This window comes from Mesoplodon mirus (genome assembly GCF_964341445.2).
Source record: "Mesoplodon mirus genome assembly, chromosome: 11".
NCBI lineage: Eukaryota > Metazoa > Chordata > Mammalia > Artiodactyla > Ziphiidae > Mesoplodon > Mesoplodon mirus.
Genome location: NC_138987.1, coordinates 21,152,435 through 21,170,575, shown reverse-complemented (window position 1 = coordinate 21,170,575; position 18,141 = coordinate 21,152,435). Strand labels below are relative to the sequence as shown.

General features: G+C 39.2%; 1 protein-coding gene across 1 annotated transcript in view; it reads right to left on the bottom strand.

Annotated features, from left to right (window-relative positions):
• Positions 1-4,808, bottom strand: part of CFAP54 (cilia and flagella associated protein 54) — a gene marked incomplete at its 5' end in the record, with an annotated part of 318,667 nt that extends 313,859 nt beyond the window's left edge. The window contains one exon of the mRNA XM_082636308.1: positions 4,402-4,808. Coding sequence (XP_082492434.1) covers positions 4,402-4,808 — 407 coding nt within the window. The remainder of the gene's footprint in view (positions 1-4,401) is intronic.
• Positions 4,809-18,141: the final 13,333 nt, after the last annotated feature.

The window sequence follows — 18,141 nt, the reverse complement described above, 5'->3', positions numbered from 1 at the left end:
GGACTGATTAATAATATTTAGGGGTAGGAAATATATATACGTGTACCTTGTAGTAAATAACCATGCCAAATAAAGAGTGTGGCAAATACAGCCCATAGAAGTTTAAAAAGGTAAATGTGTTTTGCTTTGTTTGTTTGTTTTACCCTTTTCATGTTCATTTGCTGCTTCATGAAATGCTATAGTATTAGAATAAATATAATGAATCCAAGAAATTCACCAAGTCTTGATAGAATTCTTAAATTATGTAGATGAAAGAGTTAATTCTTCCAAACCTTACAGATGAGATGATGATGAGTAGGTTTGTTACTCATAAAAGAAAAATACCAGCTTCGTTAAATCAATCAAGGTTATATAATAAGAGAATTTTTTTTTTTAAGTGTACCATAAGTTCAAGTTAAGACTGCTCATTGGGAATGGCTTACATAATAATTAAATCAGGAAAATATAATACATACTATGTAATGTATATCATTTAAGAAAAGAATGTTAATATATTTTGGTTTGCTATTTGATTATAGCTGCTGTTGGATACTTAGAATTTTCTAAAACAAAAATCATAACTGTATAAACAGAATATCAAAATTTTATGTGCTTATAACAAAAGCATACCTTTAAAATATATCACACTCTAAATTTAAGGACATTGCTGATATGATCAAAATCTATATTTTAGATAAAATGAATTTTTATGCTTACAGAAGTTCCTGTAGTTATAAAAAGAAACAATTTTTGATTTTAAAAAATAACCATCTGTCAAATATGTTATAAAAACAACTCCTACCTCCTGTACTCCTAACTGGTCTCCACATCACCATCATTGCCCCATTTGGACAAAGTCACCAAAATATTTTAAAACAAAAATCACATAAGGTTAATTCTTTGTCAAAAACTAGGCAATGGTCTCCCGTTGCATTTGGAATAAATGCAGACTCTATAAATGGCCTCTAAAACCTTCCACAGCCCTACCTACTCCTCTAATCTCATCTCATACCACTGCACCCACACTCACAGTTCCACACTGTGCTAGACAGGGCTCTGTCCTGTCCTTCCTTCCTCCAAAGGCCCCCGACTCTTTCCTGCCAAGATCGTCCCACATGCTTGTTCCCTCTGTTTATCCTCTCTCCTTGCTGGTTGACTGCCAGGCGCTGGCCTTCTCTAGTTGTGGTGAGCAGGGGCTACTCTTCGTTGCGGTGCGAGGGCTTCTTATTGCGGTGGCTTCTCTTGTTGCAGAGCACGGGCTCTAGGCGCTCGGGCTTCAGCAATTGTGGCATGCAGGCTCAGCAGTTGTGGCTCATGGGCTCTAGAGCACAGGCTCAGTAGTTGTGGCGCACAGGCTTAGTTGCTCCGCGGCATGTGGGATCTTCCTGGACCAGGGCTCGAACCCGTGTCCCCTGCATTGGCAGGCAGATTCTTAACCACTGCGTCACCAGGGAAGCCCTACTGCCAGGCATCCATCTAATCTCAGCTTAATGTCACCTCCCTCACCATTCCTTTGAAGGCAGGTCTCCGCTGTGTTGCCCTTAAGCCTGTGCTCAAGTGTTATCTACTCCAACCACCTTATTGAAAATTGCAACCTCCTGTGTCCCACTCCATAACCCTTCCTCTCTTTTTCTCCCTAGCATTTATCATTTTCTAGGTCACCATAAAATTACTTCTTTTATATGTTTATTGTCTATTTCCCCCTCTAGAATATAAGCACCAAGAGAGCAGGGATTTTTGTCTGGTTCATTGCTGTATCCCCAGCAGTTAGTGCAATACCTGGCACACATAAGCTCTCAGTAGCTTCTTCATAGCCCTTGTTTGTGTGTTGACTTAGTGACTCATTAAAGGCCTATCTCCCTCTCTCTATGAGCACAGATTCCCATATCTATTTTGTTTATCACTGTATAACCCATGACTAGTGCAGGCCCTGGCATATAGTAGGCACTCAATAAAAAATTATTCTGTAAATAAATGGCTAAATATGTGAGAGATTAGATGGCAAAGGTCCATGTCAATCCTTAATGTTTGTGACTCTCTGTTTAAAGATGGGGCAGATACTGTATTTACCAGTTGACCCAGGTCTACAATTATTGAGAATGCAAGGGTAATTCTTGAATTCTTTCAATGCCAAATACTCACTGAGTGTTCACTATGTCCCAACCCTCAGGGTAGGTGATAGAGCAATGAAAAAGAGGCTCATCGTCATCAGGGAGCTTACACATTCTAATCAGGCAGATAGACAGTACAAAAGAAAAGAAACAAATACAAGTATAAATTGATGGGTGAACCTGCATTTGATATGAAAGGCCACTCTAAGGAGGTAACAACTGAGCTAAGGCCTGAAAGAAGAGAAGGAGCCAGATATTTGAAAAGTTAAGAAAAGAACATTTCAGACAAAGGAGGCATCAAATATAAAGTCCCTGGGGTGAGAAACAGAAGGATCTGTTTCCCTATAAAGTCCTGAGACAGAAGTGAGGAATGAGCTGAGATGAGAGAGGCAGGCAAGGCCAGAGCCTCAGACCCTGGAAGACACCAGAAGTAGTCTTAATTTTATTCTAAATGCAAAGGGAAACAAAAGTCTTTAGATAGGGGAGTGGGTGATTTATTTATAAAGGTTACCCTGACTGCTATGTGAAGGATAGATTTGAGACTCAAGTAGCTGCAGGGAAAATTTGAGATGGTGATGGTTTGAACTAGAATGTTGGTAGTGGAGATGGGAAGATAAACTGCTATGTAAGGCACCAAAACAGAAACATTTTCAATATAAATATATGTAGCTTAGCTACGTAATGTGCTTTCCTTAGTCAATTCTTGGTTCTCATCTTACTTGGCCCATCAGCATGATTTGCCACAGTTGATTGATCATTCCTTCCTCCTTAAAATACTTTCAGTACACCACACACTTACTGGTTTTCCTCTACCTCTTTAGCCGCTCCTTCTTAGTCTCTGCCAGTTTCTTCTTATCTTCCAAACTTGTCAATGTTGGAGGGTCCCAGGGTTAAGTCCATGGACTCTCCTCTTCTCCATCTACACTCACGCCCTTAGCTATTCCATCAAATGTCAAAGCTTAAATATCGTCAATATGCTGATGAATCCCAGTGTACTTCTCCTCTGACCTCCAGACTCAAATGTCCAACTACCTACATAATAGCTCTGCCTGGATGGTGAATTACATCTCAATCTTAATATATATAAAAACTAAACTCTTCATCTCCCTCACTTCTGCCCGAAACCTGTCCTTCCCACAGTCATAATCCCACCCCAGGACCTTTACACTTGCCATTCTCCCTGTGTGGCCGACTCTTTCTACAGAAATCCTCATCACTTACTACCATAACATCTTCTCATCTTTCTCAAAGGTCACTTTTCCTGACTTTCCTTGACCATGCTCCCTGCCATCCCATTTTAAATTATAACACCCATCTGACATCCTCATCTTCCTCCCTGCTCTAGTTTTCTCCCTAGCACTTATCTCCTTGTAAAATAATTTCCTTACATATTTGTTTAGTGGCTGTCTGTAGTCACAAAAATACATGCTCCATGAGGCTATGAATTTGTATATCTTTTAACTTGATGTTTTCCTAGTTCCTGGAATAGAACCTGATATTTAGGAGGTGCTCAATAAATATGTAGTTAAATGCATGAATGAATAATAAACATAAGTTAAAACTATTTCTTCATATTAAATACATGGATGAAAAATATAAGATGAAGCTATTGGCTATTCTGGTATTCTTTGCCACTTGTCTACATTTCTAGCTGTTCAGTTTGCAGTGTTTTGACTGGGAAAGGAAGATGGTAACACAAACAGGAAAGAACCTTAAAAACAGGTAGTCTGCAGTTCAAGATAATAACATGGTGATAGAATCCAAAAAAAGGCAAAAGTGCAAAATGAGTCACAAAATCAAGAAAAAGTCACTGTGATCCTAGTAACAATATAAAAAGGAATAAAGTACAAATGTTCACAGAATGACATACTTCATGGCATCAAGAATTAACTTTTTCATGAACCTGAGCTACCTCAAAGTTATTCCTTTTCCTCCATGTACAAAATTGTACCCACAACATGGAAAGTTGTGAAAACTATGAGTGAGCCAAAAATTTATTGGCATGGATTAGCAATTAGAAGACACTCAGAAACAGAAATGGTGAGTTATGAAACATTTCTTTGTTGATTTTTATTCTGACCCGAGCAGGAAGCCAAGATACATTTACCAGGAATTAAGGATTGTAATAGCGATGAGTCTCCACTTCTTAAACTTTGTTTATATCTCCAGGGCCCTTTGGCCAGGTTCTGAGTCCGCAACACTGACCCAGCTCCGGGACCACCACCTGCATCCTCAAAAGCATCTCCCCCTTTGGCCCCGGGAGTTGCCCTTCTCCAGACAGCGCCCGCCCCCGAGCCCTGCCTCTGCTTACCAACGCCGGTGGAACTCATGCTCCTTTTTCTCCGTTGTAGCTAAAGCCTTCTTTCTCTTCATAAAGCCTAGCAACTCCTGGATCTCCTTCTCACAGGAGGCCAGGAGTGGGTTTTTAGCGTCCAGCGGCCCATAAAACACTGCGAGGGGCAACAAGTCCTCGCGGCAGGTCGAGCGAGGCAGTGGGCTGGGAGAGCTCGCCTTTGACTCCAGGGGTAACTTTGAGATCGCAGTCGAGGTCGGGGGCGGGGTCGGCGGCGGTCCTGGCGGCGACACAGACATGGGAGACACGTTGGATGGAGAGGTCGAACAGGTGCCTTGAGCCGCCATGTTGACCAGACCCGGGCCTGACCAAGGGTGTGTGTGTACACGCGGTTGCCTGGCGACGGTCTCGTGGCAACCAGGCATCCCGCGTGCTCTCGGGAAAGCACAGCGGCCCCTGGAGGGCAAAGGAAGAAAAAACCCGGTCCAGAAAGCAATGTTGCTCCTGAGGTGCTTTTGCTCTCTGGCTCATCGCTGTATGAGATGAGAAAGGAGAGAAGGTTCTGGGCAGAGAGCGAATAGGAGTGCCAGAAACTTAGGATCACAAATCCAAACTATACGTTTTCCATTTCGACCACTTTATAATGATGATCATTAATATGTGCCAGGCATTGTTCTAAGCATTTGGAACATAATCTCATTTACTTCATTTAATCATCGTTATAGCTTTACAATTTAGGATATTATTAGTATCTCCATTTCACAGTTTAAGAAACCAGAGTTTAGGGAGGTTAGTCATTTGACCAAGGTCAGAGTAGGGTCAGGGACCAGGTCTCAGCCTTCTGACTCCAAAGCCTGTGCTCAAAATGAACAGGCTATATTGACCATCCCCCAAGACTAAGCTTAACAGTCGAATTGAAATTAGGGTAATATCTGACAGCAGTTTAAGAATGAAGTGCATGCAACTGATCCATTCTGGTCCCTCTTTTTGCACCCTGAGGTCTGTAACTGCGGATGATTTTGGTGTCTAGTAGTTACAATGACTCTATGTTTATTCATTTATATTTCAGCTTTATCCTAATTATCACTATATTCTAAGTTCATGAGCATTTTACTCAGCCTTAACCTTTGGACATTAATGTGTACTAATGCTTGAAGTGTTAACTCTCTAAAGACTTTTGCATTTTAAACAGGGATTTTAGGAGACTTTGCTTCTGAAGGGGAAACTATGGCCTCGAGGGAAATATTTGGGGGCAAGGGAAGTTTTTCTTTCCCTGCATTATGGGCAAGAGTAAGTTTATATATTTAAAGTATGAGTTTCCAACCAGTACAGAACTTGCTTTCTTTATAAATTATGCAGTGCCAAAAATTATCTAAGAGAAGGATCAGAAATATTTGATGGCTTAGGAAAATAGGTCTTTAACACTGAAAACTGTTACTGGTTCTGTCAAACTTAAAAATAAATAAAGACAGTAACCGTAACACCCTGTGAGCCCAATTTCCCATTTAAGATTAAGAAGCTTATTGGACCACAGCCTGATTTCTTTCACGTCTGACCTAATTTCTTGCAGACTCTGTGGACCTGTGCTAATTTGTGAGGCTGGCCTAATATGTCATGTGTACTATACTCTAATATTCTTTGAAGGCAAATGATGATGATTTTGCTTTTCAAGGCAGGTAATTATGGCCCAAGAACCCTCCTGGCAAGCAGCGAGGTGCTCTGACACCAGACTGAAAGGAATTCAATTCTCCAATCAGGATGTAGAAATCTTCTTTGATCAAGATTTTATCTTGTCTTTAAGTGAGCAGGAAAAATGTTAAGACTTTAAAGAATTTAGGCCTAAAGAAATAATTTATCCTTGGAGCATTTACAAAAAGTATTAATAGACCTTTTAAAAATAATCAGCTTGGTAAATTCTTTCTCTTCGCATCTTCTCCTTGTTCTTACATAACAGACGTGTCCACTTCAGATCAAAAGCTGGTGTAATTTGCCACTGAGTACTATCTTTTATATTGATGAAAGTGAAGCTGCAGGATAAATGTAAATTAAAGTGGTCACAGAGGAGGAAAGACAATAAAAATAAAACAGATAAAGTGGATTTCTCCCCGCTTGATCTGGCTGCTCTCAGAAACAAGCTTTCATAGTGCAGACACATTTCAAAGTCACTAGTAAAAGAAAATGTGACTAATTAAATTCAAATACTTGAATTATGAAACATTGCGTCTTAGTCATTTCCCTCCTTGCACACACTAAAGTTAACAATGCATAGCTTTCAGTAGTTTTTGAAAGCTTGTCTGCATATTTAAATGGGTGCTATACTCTGAATCATCACTGTGGTAAGATGGATATTTCCATTTTCTTCAGTTTAAATTATATTTAAATCATTTTAAAAAACATTTTTCGAGATGTTATCTTTCTTGTAATGAGATGCAGCTATTAGAATACCTTCTCTATTTCCTTGTCACTTTGCTTTATTCTTTTTACTGTAGTGAAAGAATAGAGCTCTGCAACTGCCTGACAGGGCTAAATAATGTAAATAGCTTCCTTATAAATAATGTAAATTGCTGTTTCCTTATAATTAGTGTCTTTGCAGGCTGCAAGGATCCTTTCTGCCCATTCAAGAGTCTTTATCATTTAAAGTTACTGTTAGAGAAAGAATAAATAAGGTTAATACTCTTTCTATTCCAAATTTAGTTGTTAATCATTTGGACTGTCCCAAAAATGTACATTTATATGGGATTTTAAAAAAAAAAGCACAAAGATCTCCCTTTCCTACCTCACTATCTAATATTTAGACTTTTTTAACTTCATGCTTTTGTTCAGTGAAATACAGCCATTTCTTTAGTGTGTCACAAATGCATAGATGAACTGCACATTCCCTGCAAGAAGCAGATGGCACATACACAACTAACCCCAAAGAAGGCATGCTGTGAAATATGCTGTGATAAAGATCTTTTAAATGCTGTAAGAACCCCAAGAAGAAGCTTGGGATTTGAGAGAGAACAGAGGATTCTAGAGGAGGTGATGTTTTAGCCCTGAACCATAACTGTCCTTCATTAATAGAAAAATCCTTGCAATAGGGATTTGCCTATTTACTGTGATAACCTAGCACTGAAGACTGGCCACTGGCAGAGTATATAAATGAGTGAATGAAAAAAAAGTCAGATGAACATTTAGAAGGATATCCCACATCTTACAAATGACCCAATTTTGTTCCTTTTTATGGCTGAGTAACATTCCATTGTATATATGTACCACAGCTTCTTTATCCATTCCTCTGTTGCTGGACATTTAGGTTGTTTCCATGTCCTGGCTATTGTAAATTGTGCTACTATGAACATTGGGGTGCATGTTTCTTTTTGAATTATGGTTTTCTCAGGGTATATGCCCAGTAGTGGGATTGACAGTCTCTAGAACTACCTGGTAGTTCTAGAGACTGTCATAAAGAGTGAAGTAGGTCAGAAAGAGAAAAACAAATATCATATATTAACACATATATGTAGAATCTGAAAAAATTTGTATAGACGATCTTATTTACAGAATAAGATGCAGAAATAGAGATGCAGATGTAGAGAACAAAGATATGGATACCAAGGGGGAAGTGGGGGGTGGAATGAATTGGGAGATTGGGATTGATATATATACACTATTGATACTATGTATAAAATAGATAACTAATGAGAACATACTGTATAGCACAGGGAACTCTACTTAATGCACTGTGGTGACCTAAATGGGAAGGAAATCCAAAAAAAGAGGGGATATATGTATATGTATAGCTGATTCATTTTGCTGTACAGTAGAAACTAACACAACATTGTAAAGCAACTATTCTCCATTAAAACTTAATTTAAAAAATATATCAATAGCAGATTCAGACTAATAGAAAGACCAGATAAAGAGACTGTTTGGGTAAATTAAACAGGTTTAGTTATTACAGGCTACCAGTGGAAGTCAGTATAGTAAGGATATACAACAAAGACATCAGCAGCGTTATCCAGGACAGATGGGAATATAAATTTCCAAAACCTAACATCCTCACCAGTGTTACACAATCCTGGATGGTAATAGCCCTGCACCTTTTAAGTCTCTGATGCTTGAACAAATGTCTGCAGTTCCTCTGGAGTGCAGTATTGCTTCTAATTTAATACTTTGGTGCATGGACAGTTTCAGATACTTCCACTTGGCTCTTGCACCCACAACAGCTTTAATGCCACAGGTTAGGGACCCTCTGTTAGGGTTCTGCTAAATACTGCATCTCCCCTTCAATCAAAGGTTCTGGGTTTGTGAACTGCCTGAGGTCTGGAAACTAGATGAGGAACCACAATTTTCCATTGCAGCAACTAATATCAGACTTTTGCTTACCATTTCTTGAGTTTTCTGATTATACATATCAAGCAGTACCTTTGTTGCCTGCTCATCCATCTAACTTGACGCTGTAACACCATGATTCATTAGCTAACACCACATATCCCTATAGGTAAAGGTACCTTGGTTGTCACTCTAGCCTGGCTGTCCGTTATGGTAATTACATCTCATGCTGGCCTTTGTTAACTGCTACCACCTGGCCTTTGCCATTCTGGAATTACATCATCCCCATGAATATTATGAAGCTAAATTTCATGGCAGAATCCCTCACTGTCAACCCTGGCCCACAGAAGACAGAAAACTTCCAGGCTTCTCCAGCAATGCTGGTGCTCACCTCATTGCTGCATTACTTACATCCTCAGTGGAGGTAATATCCTCTGGCCATCTCAGAGAGCATAGCCAAGCAGTGGGTTCTTAGGACATACATTATAAATCCAGTCTAACATTCCTATCTCTCTGGGCTTTCTGGCCCTTTCTTTAAAATCATATCAAGGAAGTTCTGCATCTTCACTTCATCTGATGTAGAACATTATCAGATCTGCACTTCCAGAAGCCACCTTGTTATGTTATTAGGAATCCTGAATCATGGCTGAGTACCCCCATATTAATGAATTCTACCCTATCCAGCCTGTATTCTGTCCTCCTGGTCTAACATACCCAAGATACACTCCTACCCATGTTCCCCCCCCCAGCTTCAGCTAATACCTGTTAGCCAGATCCTGCAATTCCTTTGGCACGTGGGCTATTTCTTCCCAGAACAGAGCTTGTACTTTCCTGTTCAGGCTGTGCTGAAATGTGTTTGATTTTTAGCCAGGAGGTATTGAAGGGTGTTGGGGGCATATCTGGAGGAAAACAAGAATCGTCTTGAAAGGCACCTTCTTCAGATTAGGTCATTGTATGTTCCTCCAGGCAAAAAAAGACTGTTTTTCTCTGGCAGGTGGTTAGAGGCTGTTTCTGCTATCCTGGAAGGTTCAGAGGAATTTAGGAGCTCAAAATTCTTAGGCTTGTCTACCTAAATATCTTCATTTCAGATCTCTGAGTCCCATTCTTTTCTTGGAATCTCTGCTACATAATCAGATTGTGGGCCTGATTTTCAGCAAAGTCTACCCAGCCATTACCCTGAGCTGCAATAAAAGCAATCTGACTTTTAGAGAATGTTTGCAGGACTTGCAATGCCTCAAAAGAAGCCACACCACAATCCCTTTAATTAATAATGCCCCGTACTGACTAAGCACAATAGCTATTTGATCTCCCCCTACCTTGCTGTCTACCTGCACCTCATCACAATTAAACCATGGGTGAAATCACTGCATGCCCACCCAACTTATCACCACAATTGGTTCCCTGTTGCTTTCAGACAGTAGGTGAGTCAACTCTAAAATCCCATCCTGGGGAGTCCACTTTTTATAGCTCACTCCTACTGTGTTAACCTGGGTTCTTTACACAGCAGAGTTTGAGGCAAAACTTAAGTGCTTGTGCTTTGTTTGGTAGTGATTCCCCTGAAGCAAGGAGGGGAAAAGGAAGTGAGACAGGGACTGTGATGTTAATTTCACGTGTCCACTTGACTCGGCTAAGGGAAGCCCAGTTAGCTAGTAAAACATTATTTCTGGGTGTGTCTATGAGAGTGTTTCTGGAAAATATTAACGTTAGAATCAGTAGACTGAGTAAAGAAGATCGCTCTCACCAGTGTAGGTGGGCATCAACCAGTGCATTGAAGGTCCAAATAGAACACAAAGGCAGAGGAAGGGCAAATTCTTTCTCTCTGCTTGAGCTGGGAAATCTCTTTTCCCCTGCCTTGGACATCACCACTCCTGGTTCTTGGGCCTTTGGACATGGACTGAATTACTGCTGGCTTTCCTGGTTCTCCAGTTTTCAGACAGCAGATCATGGGACTTCTCAGCCTCCATAATCACAAGAGTCAATTCCTTGTTATATACATATATGTGTGTGTGTGTGTGTATGTGTGTATCACATTAGTTCTGTTTCTCTGGAGAACCCTAATATAGATACTGATACTGAGACATGTTACTGCTGTATAAATACCTTAAAATGTGGAAGCAGCTTTGGAACTGGGTAATGAATAGAAGCTGGAAGTGTTTCAATGTGCATGCTAGAAAAAGCCTCCATTACCATGAATGGACTGTTAAGAGAAATTTTAGAGAGGACTCAGAAAGAAAAGAGGAGAGGCTGTATTCTCTACAGTCAGCCTCAATCTTCTTAGAGAATAACTAAGTAATCCTGAGCAGGATTTTGGTAGAAATATGGATGGGAAAGGCCATTTTGATGAGGTCTCACTCAGATGGAAATGAGGAACATGTTATTGGACAACGGAGGAAAGGCCATTCTTGTTGTTATGAAAGTGGCAAAGAACTTGGCTGAATTGTGTTTGTATTCTCGTGTTTTGTGGAAGATAAAATTTGAGGATGATGAAATGAGTATTTAGCTGAAGCCATCTCTAATCAGAGTGCTGAAGGTGCAGCGTGGCTCCTCCTGACTGCTTATAGTACAACATGAAAAGAGAGAAATGACTGAGCAAAAAGGAAGCTTAAAGATTTCTCAGCCTGTTCACACTGTAAAAAATGAGGAACGATAGTTGGAAGAGAACAATAAGGATGTGGCCGAGAGATCATTTGATAATGAAGATTATTATAGGTCAGCTGTCTCTCCAGAAGCTAGGAGGTGTTGTTCAGAACAATGGAAGAATAACCACGAGGGCAATTCGGACATCATCAGGGCTGGCACTCCCATCAGAGACCCAGAGTGCAAGGGTCCAGAGACAGAGCAGCTTCACAGGAGGGCACACGGTGTCCAGCACTGCATCACAACTTGGGCTCTTCAATTACCCCAGATGCACCTCTCCAGCAGGGCACTTGACCGTGCTCAGAGCACTTACATTAGCCTACAGTTGGGCAGAATCACCTAACATGAAGCCTGTTTTTTAATAAAGTGTTGAATATCTCATGTAATTTATTGAATACTGTACTGAAAGTGAAAATAGAATGGTAGTATGTGTACAGAATTGTTGTAAGTGTATCGGTTTTTTTACCCTCCTGATGGTGTGGCTGACTGGGAGCTGCGGCTTGCTGCCACTGCCCACGAGAGACTATCAGACTACTGTTATCACTAGCCTGGGAAAGATCAAAATTCAGCATTCAAAGAACAGTTTCTACTGAATGCGTATCACTTTTGTACCATCATAAAGTCAAAAAATCGTAAGTCAGGGATCATTTGCAGTAGAGCTTTCTGTTTTGACCTGAAAATATTTTTGACTTTTTCTTAATAAAAAAAGAAATTGTAGAATGATGTGAACAATATGTTAATGTTTATCTATATGAAAAAAGTACCACAAAATGATACTATAATATTTGTATTTATATGTGTGTTTGTGTATATTATAAGAGGGAGGAGAGAAAGACCGAAGAGTGAGAGAGGGGATAAGTGTGTTGAGAAGTTCTGAAAGAATCCTCAATAAATTGTTCACACTGGTTACATCTGGGAGGAAACTGGAATTGGAAATGGGGATCAAATGAGATTTTAGACTTGTCTGTATTTTTTTTTACTTTGTTTTAACACAGAAAAGACTGTCCTATAGTACTTATGTAATGAAAGTTAATCTTAAAATGTAACAGTAAATGTAAAAATAAAACTTTATTTTTTGGTATCCCTGGGTAGGCAAAGTAAAACTTAATAGTTTGCTACTGTTGGGGTTATAAGGCTCTTTGCTCTGTGTTATTTTTGGATATTACAGTTTTTCTATGGTGAACATGTATTTCTTTCATTATAAAAAAATCATACTTTTTTTTTTTACTGAAAGCATGAAGATACATGCACATAACAATAATACATACAAACTAAAACTTCCGTATTCCTTAACTAGGCAGAATTTCCACCAACTGTATCATTTTGGGGGAGGTACTTAGAAGCACATTCTTGGACTACATACTATTTGCTTTGTTTCCTGAATCTCAAAAAAGGCAGAAAAAGTTTTTGATTCATTCATGGATGTTTAAGACTGAACTCCAATACTTAGGGTCTACATGGGCCCCCCCAAATGTCCTACCTCTCCTTGCCATTCCCCCCACCACCAAGTTTCTTCTTTATTTACCATGAATTCAAGCACTGTGACTCCTAGTTTACTATAGGCAAGAAGTAAAGAGGAATATATTGACATAGCAATCCAGAATTCTGGGTCTCCTAAGAAAAAGCTTAAGCAGGGTGGAGATTGGAAGAGCACTGAAAGGAGGCCTTTCCTGGGATCTTATCTGTCATATAATATGCTGGTGAAAGAAAAAAATTTATCTGACTTTCTGGATTGGTCATAAAGCCTTGATCTAATAGTTTCCAAACCTTTTTCCAGAATGCATAGTAAGAAATACAAAGAGCACGATGGCCATACTTTTAATTTGGTTCTTGTCAGGAGGTTGATTAAATGCCTCTGGTTTTATCTGTCACCAGACTAGGATAAAAACTCAACCCTGCAAAGTCCCAAGGTTTTTGTACTGTTTCACTCTTCCTTGCTTGAAAACCAGCTGATTCTTTTCTGATCTCACATCTTTCTTGTGGTACCTTGGTAACTACAACCAACAGCAACCAACACATGCTTTTTGTTTCCCTTCACCTAAAGCCCCAAGTTTATTCATTATATTTTATGCTACCAAGTTGTTGCAGATGACGGTTTCACCAAATGTTTCATCACTAAATAACATGAGAAGTCATCTTTCTAGGCTCCAATAACAGTTTTCTTGCTGCCCACTCTTTGACTGTGTAGTCAGTACTACACATTTTAAGTTTTTGTTGAAGCAGCACCCTAATTCCGATTCAAAACACTATGTCTCCTTAGACTAAATTATGGTAGAGTAGCAAATAATCCCATATCTCCATGGCTTACAAAAACAAAATTTTATCCTTTGCTCACATTTGTGAATAATATAGTTCAGCTGAGTCTCTGCTTCACACACCCTCATTTTGGGACTAAGCCTGAAAGAGCAAGCCATATCTGGAGCATTGCAAATCTCAGAGCAGAAGAGGGAAAATGATGGAGGAACGATTCAGTGGCTCTTAAACTTCTGCTCCAAATTGGTACCAATCCCTTTCACTTACATTTCATTTTCAAAAGTAACTCAAATTGTCAAGGCCATTCTCAGAGGGACCAGGAATTACAATTCCCCCCCCCGACAGGGAGGAGCATGTAATATTTTGAATAATACAAGCTACCAGAGTACCTCAACTTTAACATATCCAAACAAAACACACATCTTTCTCCCAATCTACTCCTCTCCTGCTTTCTCTCACTCACTAGTGGAGGCTCCAGAATTTTCATACTAGAAGAGGGTTGGTGTAGCAATTAGGTTAGAAGGAAGAGCTAGAAGACTAGTTTTAAAGCTGCATCTTCTAAGGAAGCACACAGTTTTTACTTAAATGCATGGTCATTTAAGTTGGCTATCGATGGAGTTGATTGAAATTATGAATTGGCTAAAGTCCCCTCAACTTATGCTCTTGGTCATTTGATTGGATATCACCATTGCAGTTACCCAAACAAGAAACAATGGTATCTTTGAGTCCTCCTATCCCATCCAGTCCCAATTTGTAGGCCTGTGCTGTCCAATATGGCAGCCCCTAACTACATGTGGATATCAAGCACTTGAATTGCAACTAATTGGAACTGAAATGTACTATACACGTAAAATACAAAACAGATTTCCAAGACTCTGTAAAAAAAAAAAGAATATAAAACATCATTTTTATATTGATGACATTTTAAAATGACAATATTTTGGCTATATTGAGTTAACTAAAATATATTATTAAAATTAATTCCACTTGTTTCTTTCTATCTTTTTAATATGCTGCTAGACAATTTAAAATGACATATATGTCCCTCATTTGTGTCTTGCATTATATTTATACTGGACAGCACTCCTGTGGGCTGCCTTTTTCTCTTCATCTCCATTGTCCCAGCCGTAGCTCAGGCCTTCATCCTGTTTCAGTGAGGTTTCTGCAAAATCCTCCACACTAGTCTTTCTGCCTCTATTCTGGCCTTTCTCCAACCCTGTTTTCAAAGTGGCCAGAATGATCTTTTAAACTGCAATCCAGTCATGCTAACTCAAATAGTTTGATATTGTTCCATGGGTCACCATTGCCTTAATTCCATAGTTCCTGATGAGCCTGACCCCTAGTTTTCACCCTAGGGTGCTCCTAGCCCCTGAAATACACCAAGACTTTCCAAGGGTCTGGGCATGTCTGGTTTTAAGTGAGTCAATTTTCACATCCTCCACTTTCATATTTTGCACATATTTATGTGCTTCAAGGCACCTGCAGTCTAAGTTCTCTGCCCTCTTCCCCCTTTGTTGTTCTATTCTTCTTGACTAAGCAAAGGTATCTAGAATCTTAGTATCAGGCATTGATGGAACGATTAAGGAATTCCTTTAAGCAAGGTGCCAATACTGCCTCCCTACCTGTTATAAGATATATTGCAAATACAATATTCACACCATGCTATAAATATATTTTAAAATATGTAAGAAAATATAGAATTTTTGGAAATTCTTTTAGGGAGTAACCAAGAAAGTTCAAAGACCACTATCTCATCTCTCATGACAGCCTACCCATATCCCCACCATCACCACCTCTGTCTCCAACACACACACACACACACACACACACCCTTCCCAGCTCCAGCTTTACTCAAGAGCTCAGTCTATCCCAGGCTATTCTCCCTCACCTTCTTACCCCAGCTTGCTGCAATTCCTGCTTGTTTGATGGCATCATCAGAAAAGGTTACTTTTCAGTTTTGCTATGCAGAGGCTTTACCAATTTTCTTCTATTATGTGAGCTTTGACCTTCGCTGCACTTTATGAGATGACCTTGAAGGAAGATGCAAGCAATTTCTATCTACTTAATTTTCATTATCATTGTAGTACTCTTTACCAAGACTTCTCTCCTTTCAGTAGAGAAAAAAAGTGGTTTTTTCCTCCAAATTTACATGACTATTTCAAGTGTTGCTGAAAGAGTAGTTTCAAGCAGTTATTACTCAGGTGTCTTTTTTTTTTAAACAAAAACACCAAGATTTAATGATTGAACTCATATAATAAGTAAACACGTATGCATATCTTATACTGTTTAGTTGACAGCTGCTGCTTATTGTTGATTCCTTCATTGTGATTGTGATAGTGCTGTCATCAAACTCACTGTCAAGGTCATTGTGGGAATGGTCACAGGGAGTATAGGAGAGTGGTTAGGGACATGGCTCAACCACCTGTTAGTTGTTTTACCTTAGAAAATTCATTTAACTTCCCTGGGCATCAGTTTCTTCATCTGTAAAATGAAGATTACAAGAATAGTTACTCCTTTGTAGGGTTGTTGTAAGAGTTAAATGAATTAAAACTAGTAAAGTGCCTAGAATGTAAGTCACTGATTTTTTAAAATAATAATATTAAAGAGCAGCTGATAAAGTGACAAGCTCATTTTTTTTTTCAAAAGATTTGTTTGGGGGACTTGGCAAACTTACAGAGAAATTTTTCATTTCTGTTTATCCACTGAAGTACATTTTTAATTCTCATCTCCATAACAAACCCTCTTAAGAGTATCATGAGTGCAAAGCTAAAATCATCAGATTCTCTGTCACACAAATGAACTTTTTCAACTCTCTGGTTTTACACACACACACACACACACACACACACATAGACCAAAGAAGGTGAGATTCTGCTGGTTTCGCTTGGGGTTAAGTGTGGAAAAAAATTTAAACCCCCAACTTCAAAAATCTTTTTCCCAAAAATCTACAAGTAATTTAATTTCTTAAAACATGACTGGCAAACTTTTTCTGTTAAAGCCAGATCGTAAATATTTTAGGCGTTTCAGGCCATGGATCTCTGCTGCCACTACTCAGTTCTGCCACTGTAGCCCCAGGGCATCCATAGACAATAGTGAAAAAATGAGCATGTCTGTGTTCTAATAAAACTTTATTTACAAAAATAGGCAGCAGGCCAGATTTGGTCTGCAGGCCGTGGTTTGCCAACTCTGTCTTAGACGTTTCTCCATATTTACCTTGTAACTTTGATCATCTCTAGTATACAGTAACATACCCACAATGGCAGGAGAAACTCAATTTGTGAAGCAATGAACTACAAAAAATGACATATGAAATACAGTATACAGGTACATATAAAGTTGAGGAAAAACAGATGAGAAGCATCTGTGGGTGAGAAGCAGATAATGATACTTCAATTCTCTAAAGTGATTGTTCAGCAGGAAACACAGATTAAAACAAGCACAAGTTTTATTTTCTGCCTCAGAGTACTTACCTATATACATACATATCTTCATCTCAACTCTCAACCAGTCAAGGACATATACGTCCCTAGGGCAGTTCCTAAAACTCTGTGCCCCAAATAACATCATAAACCCACTGAAATAATGTATTCTTACTCCAAGGGCTCATTGGTGAATCCTTCATCATGTTACCTAGAATTCCCCCTTTCATATGTCTATATTTCAAGAATAAACAGAAATTATGTAAATTGTTAAGAATGTTTTCCCCAAATTTTCAGGCCCTTTGATCCACTGGTTCTACTTCCAAAGTTAATCAATTATATATCAATTTCTAGCTCCTTAACTATGATTCTATTAAACCATAAGGATCAATCACAATGGTCCTGAATAGGGCTGGAGTTGAATGAACTGAAAAGCAAAGCCAGAAACAGTGAAGAATTGATAGAACTTGATAGTGAGGCCAGGGATTTTTTTTTTTTTTTTGGTGTATTAATTGTTGTATCCCCAAGTGCTTAAAACAGTGCCTGACACTAAGTATTCACTCCACAAACATTTGTTTGTATGAATAAATAAATGAATAAGTGGATGAACAAAAAAATAGGTGACAAGTATGGAAGGTAAAAGAAGATGTAAAATGAATCCAAGTTTTCAAGCCTGAGCAACAGAAAGAATCCTAATGATGTTAATATTCAAGATAAGGGCTGTAAGGAGGAGCCTGCAATACAACAGTGGATAACCAACGCACATGAACCTACTTTACTCCAAAAACCATCCCCCAGACACCCAGCAGTCTCGTTTGTACCATGTGATCACACCACCAGTCACAGAAGATTGAACCAAGGATGAACACTGGACCTAGCTAGACCAATCAGGTTCTTTCTCCTGGAATCTGAAACTGAGATTCTGCTGGGTGTAGTAGAGCTGCTTGTAATGGTGGTCAAGTCTGCCAACAGCTTGGAGAAGCAGAGAAAGTTGGTCTCGAGAGAGAGAAGCAAGATGTCTTAGAAAAGCAGAGGCAGAAGCTGGAGAGAGAGTATCGCCTATGTTGATGAGAGTTTTCTGGTCCTGATTGTATTCCCTCCCAGAGGTCCAGCTGCCTTCATGTCATTGTTTCTGGGT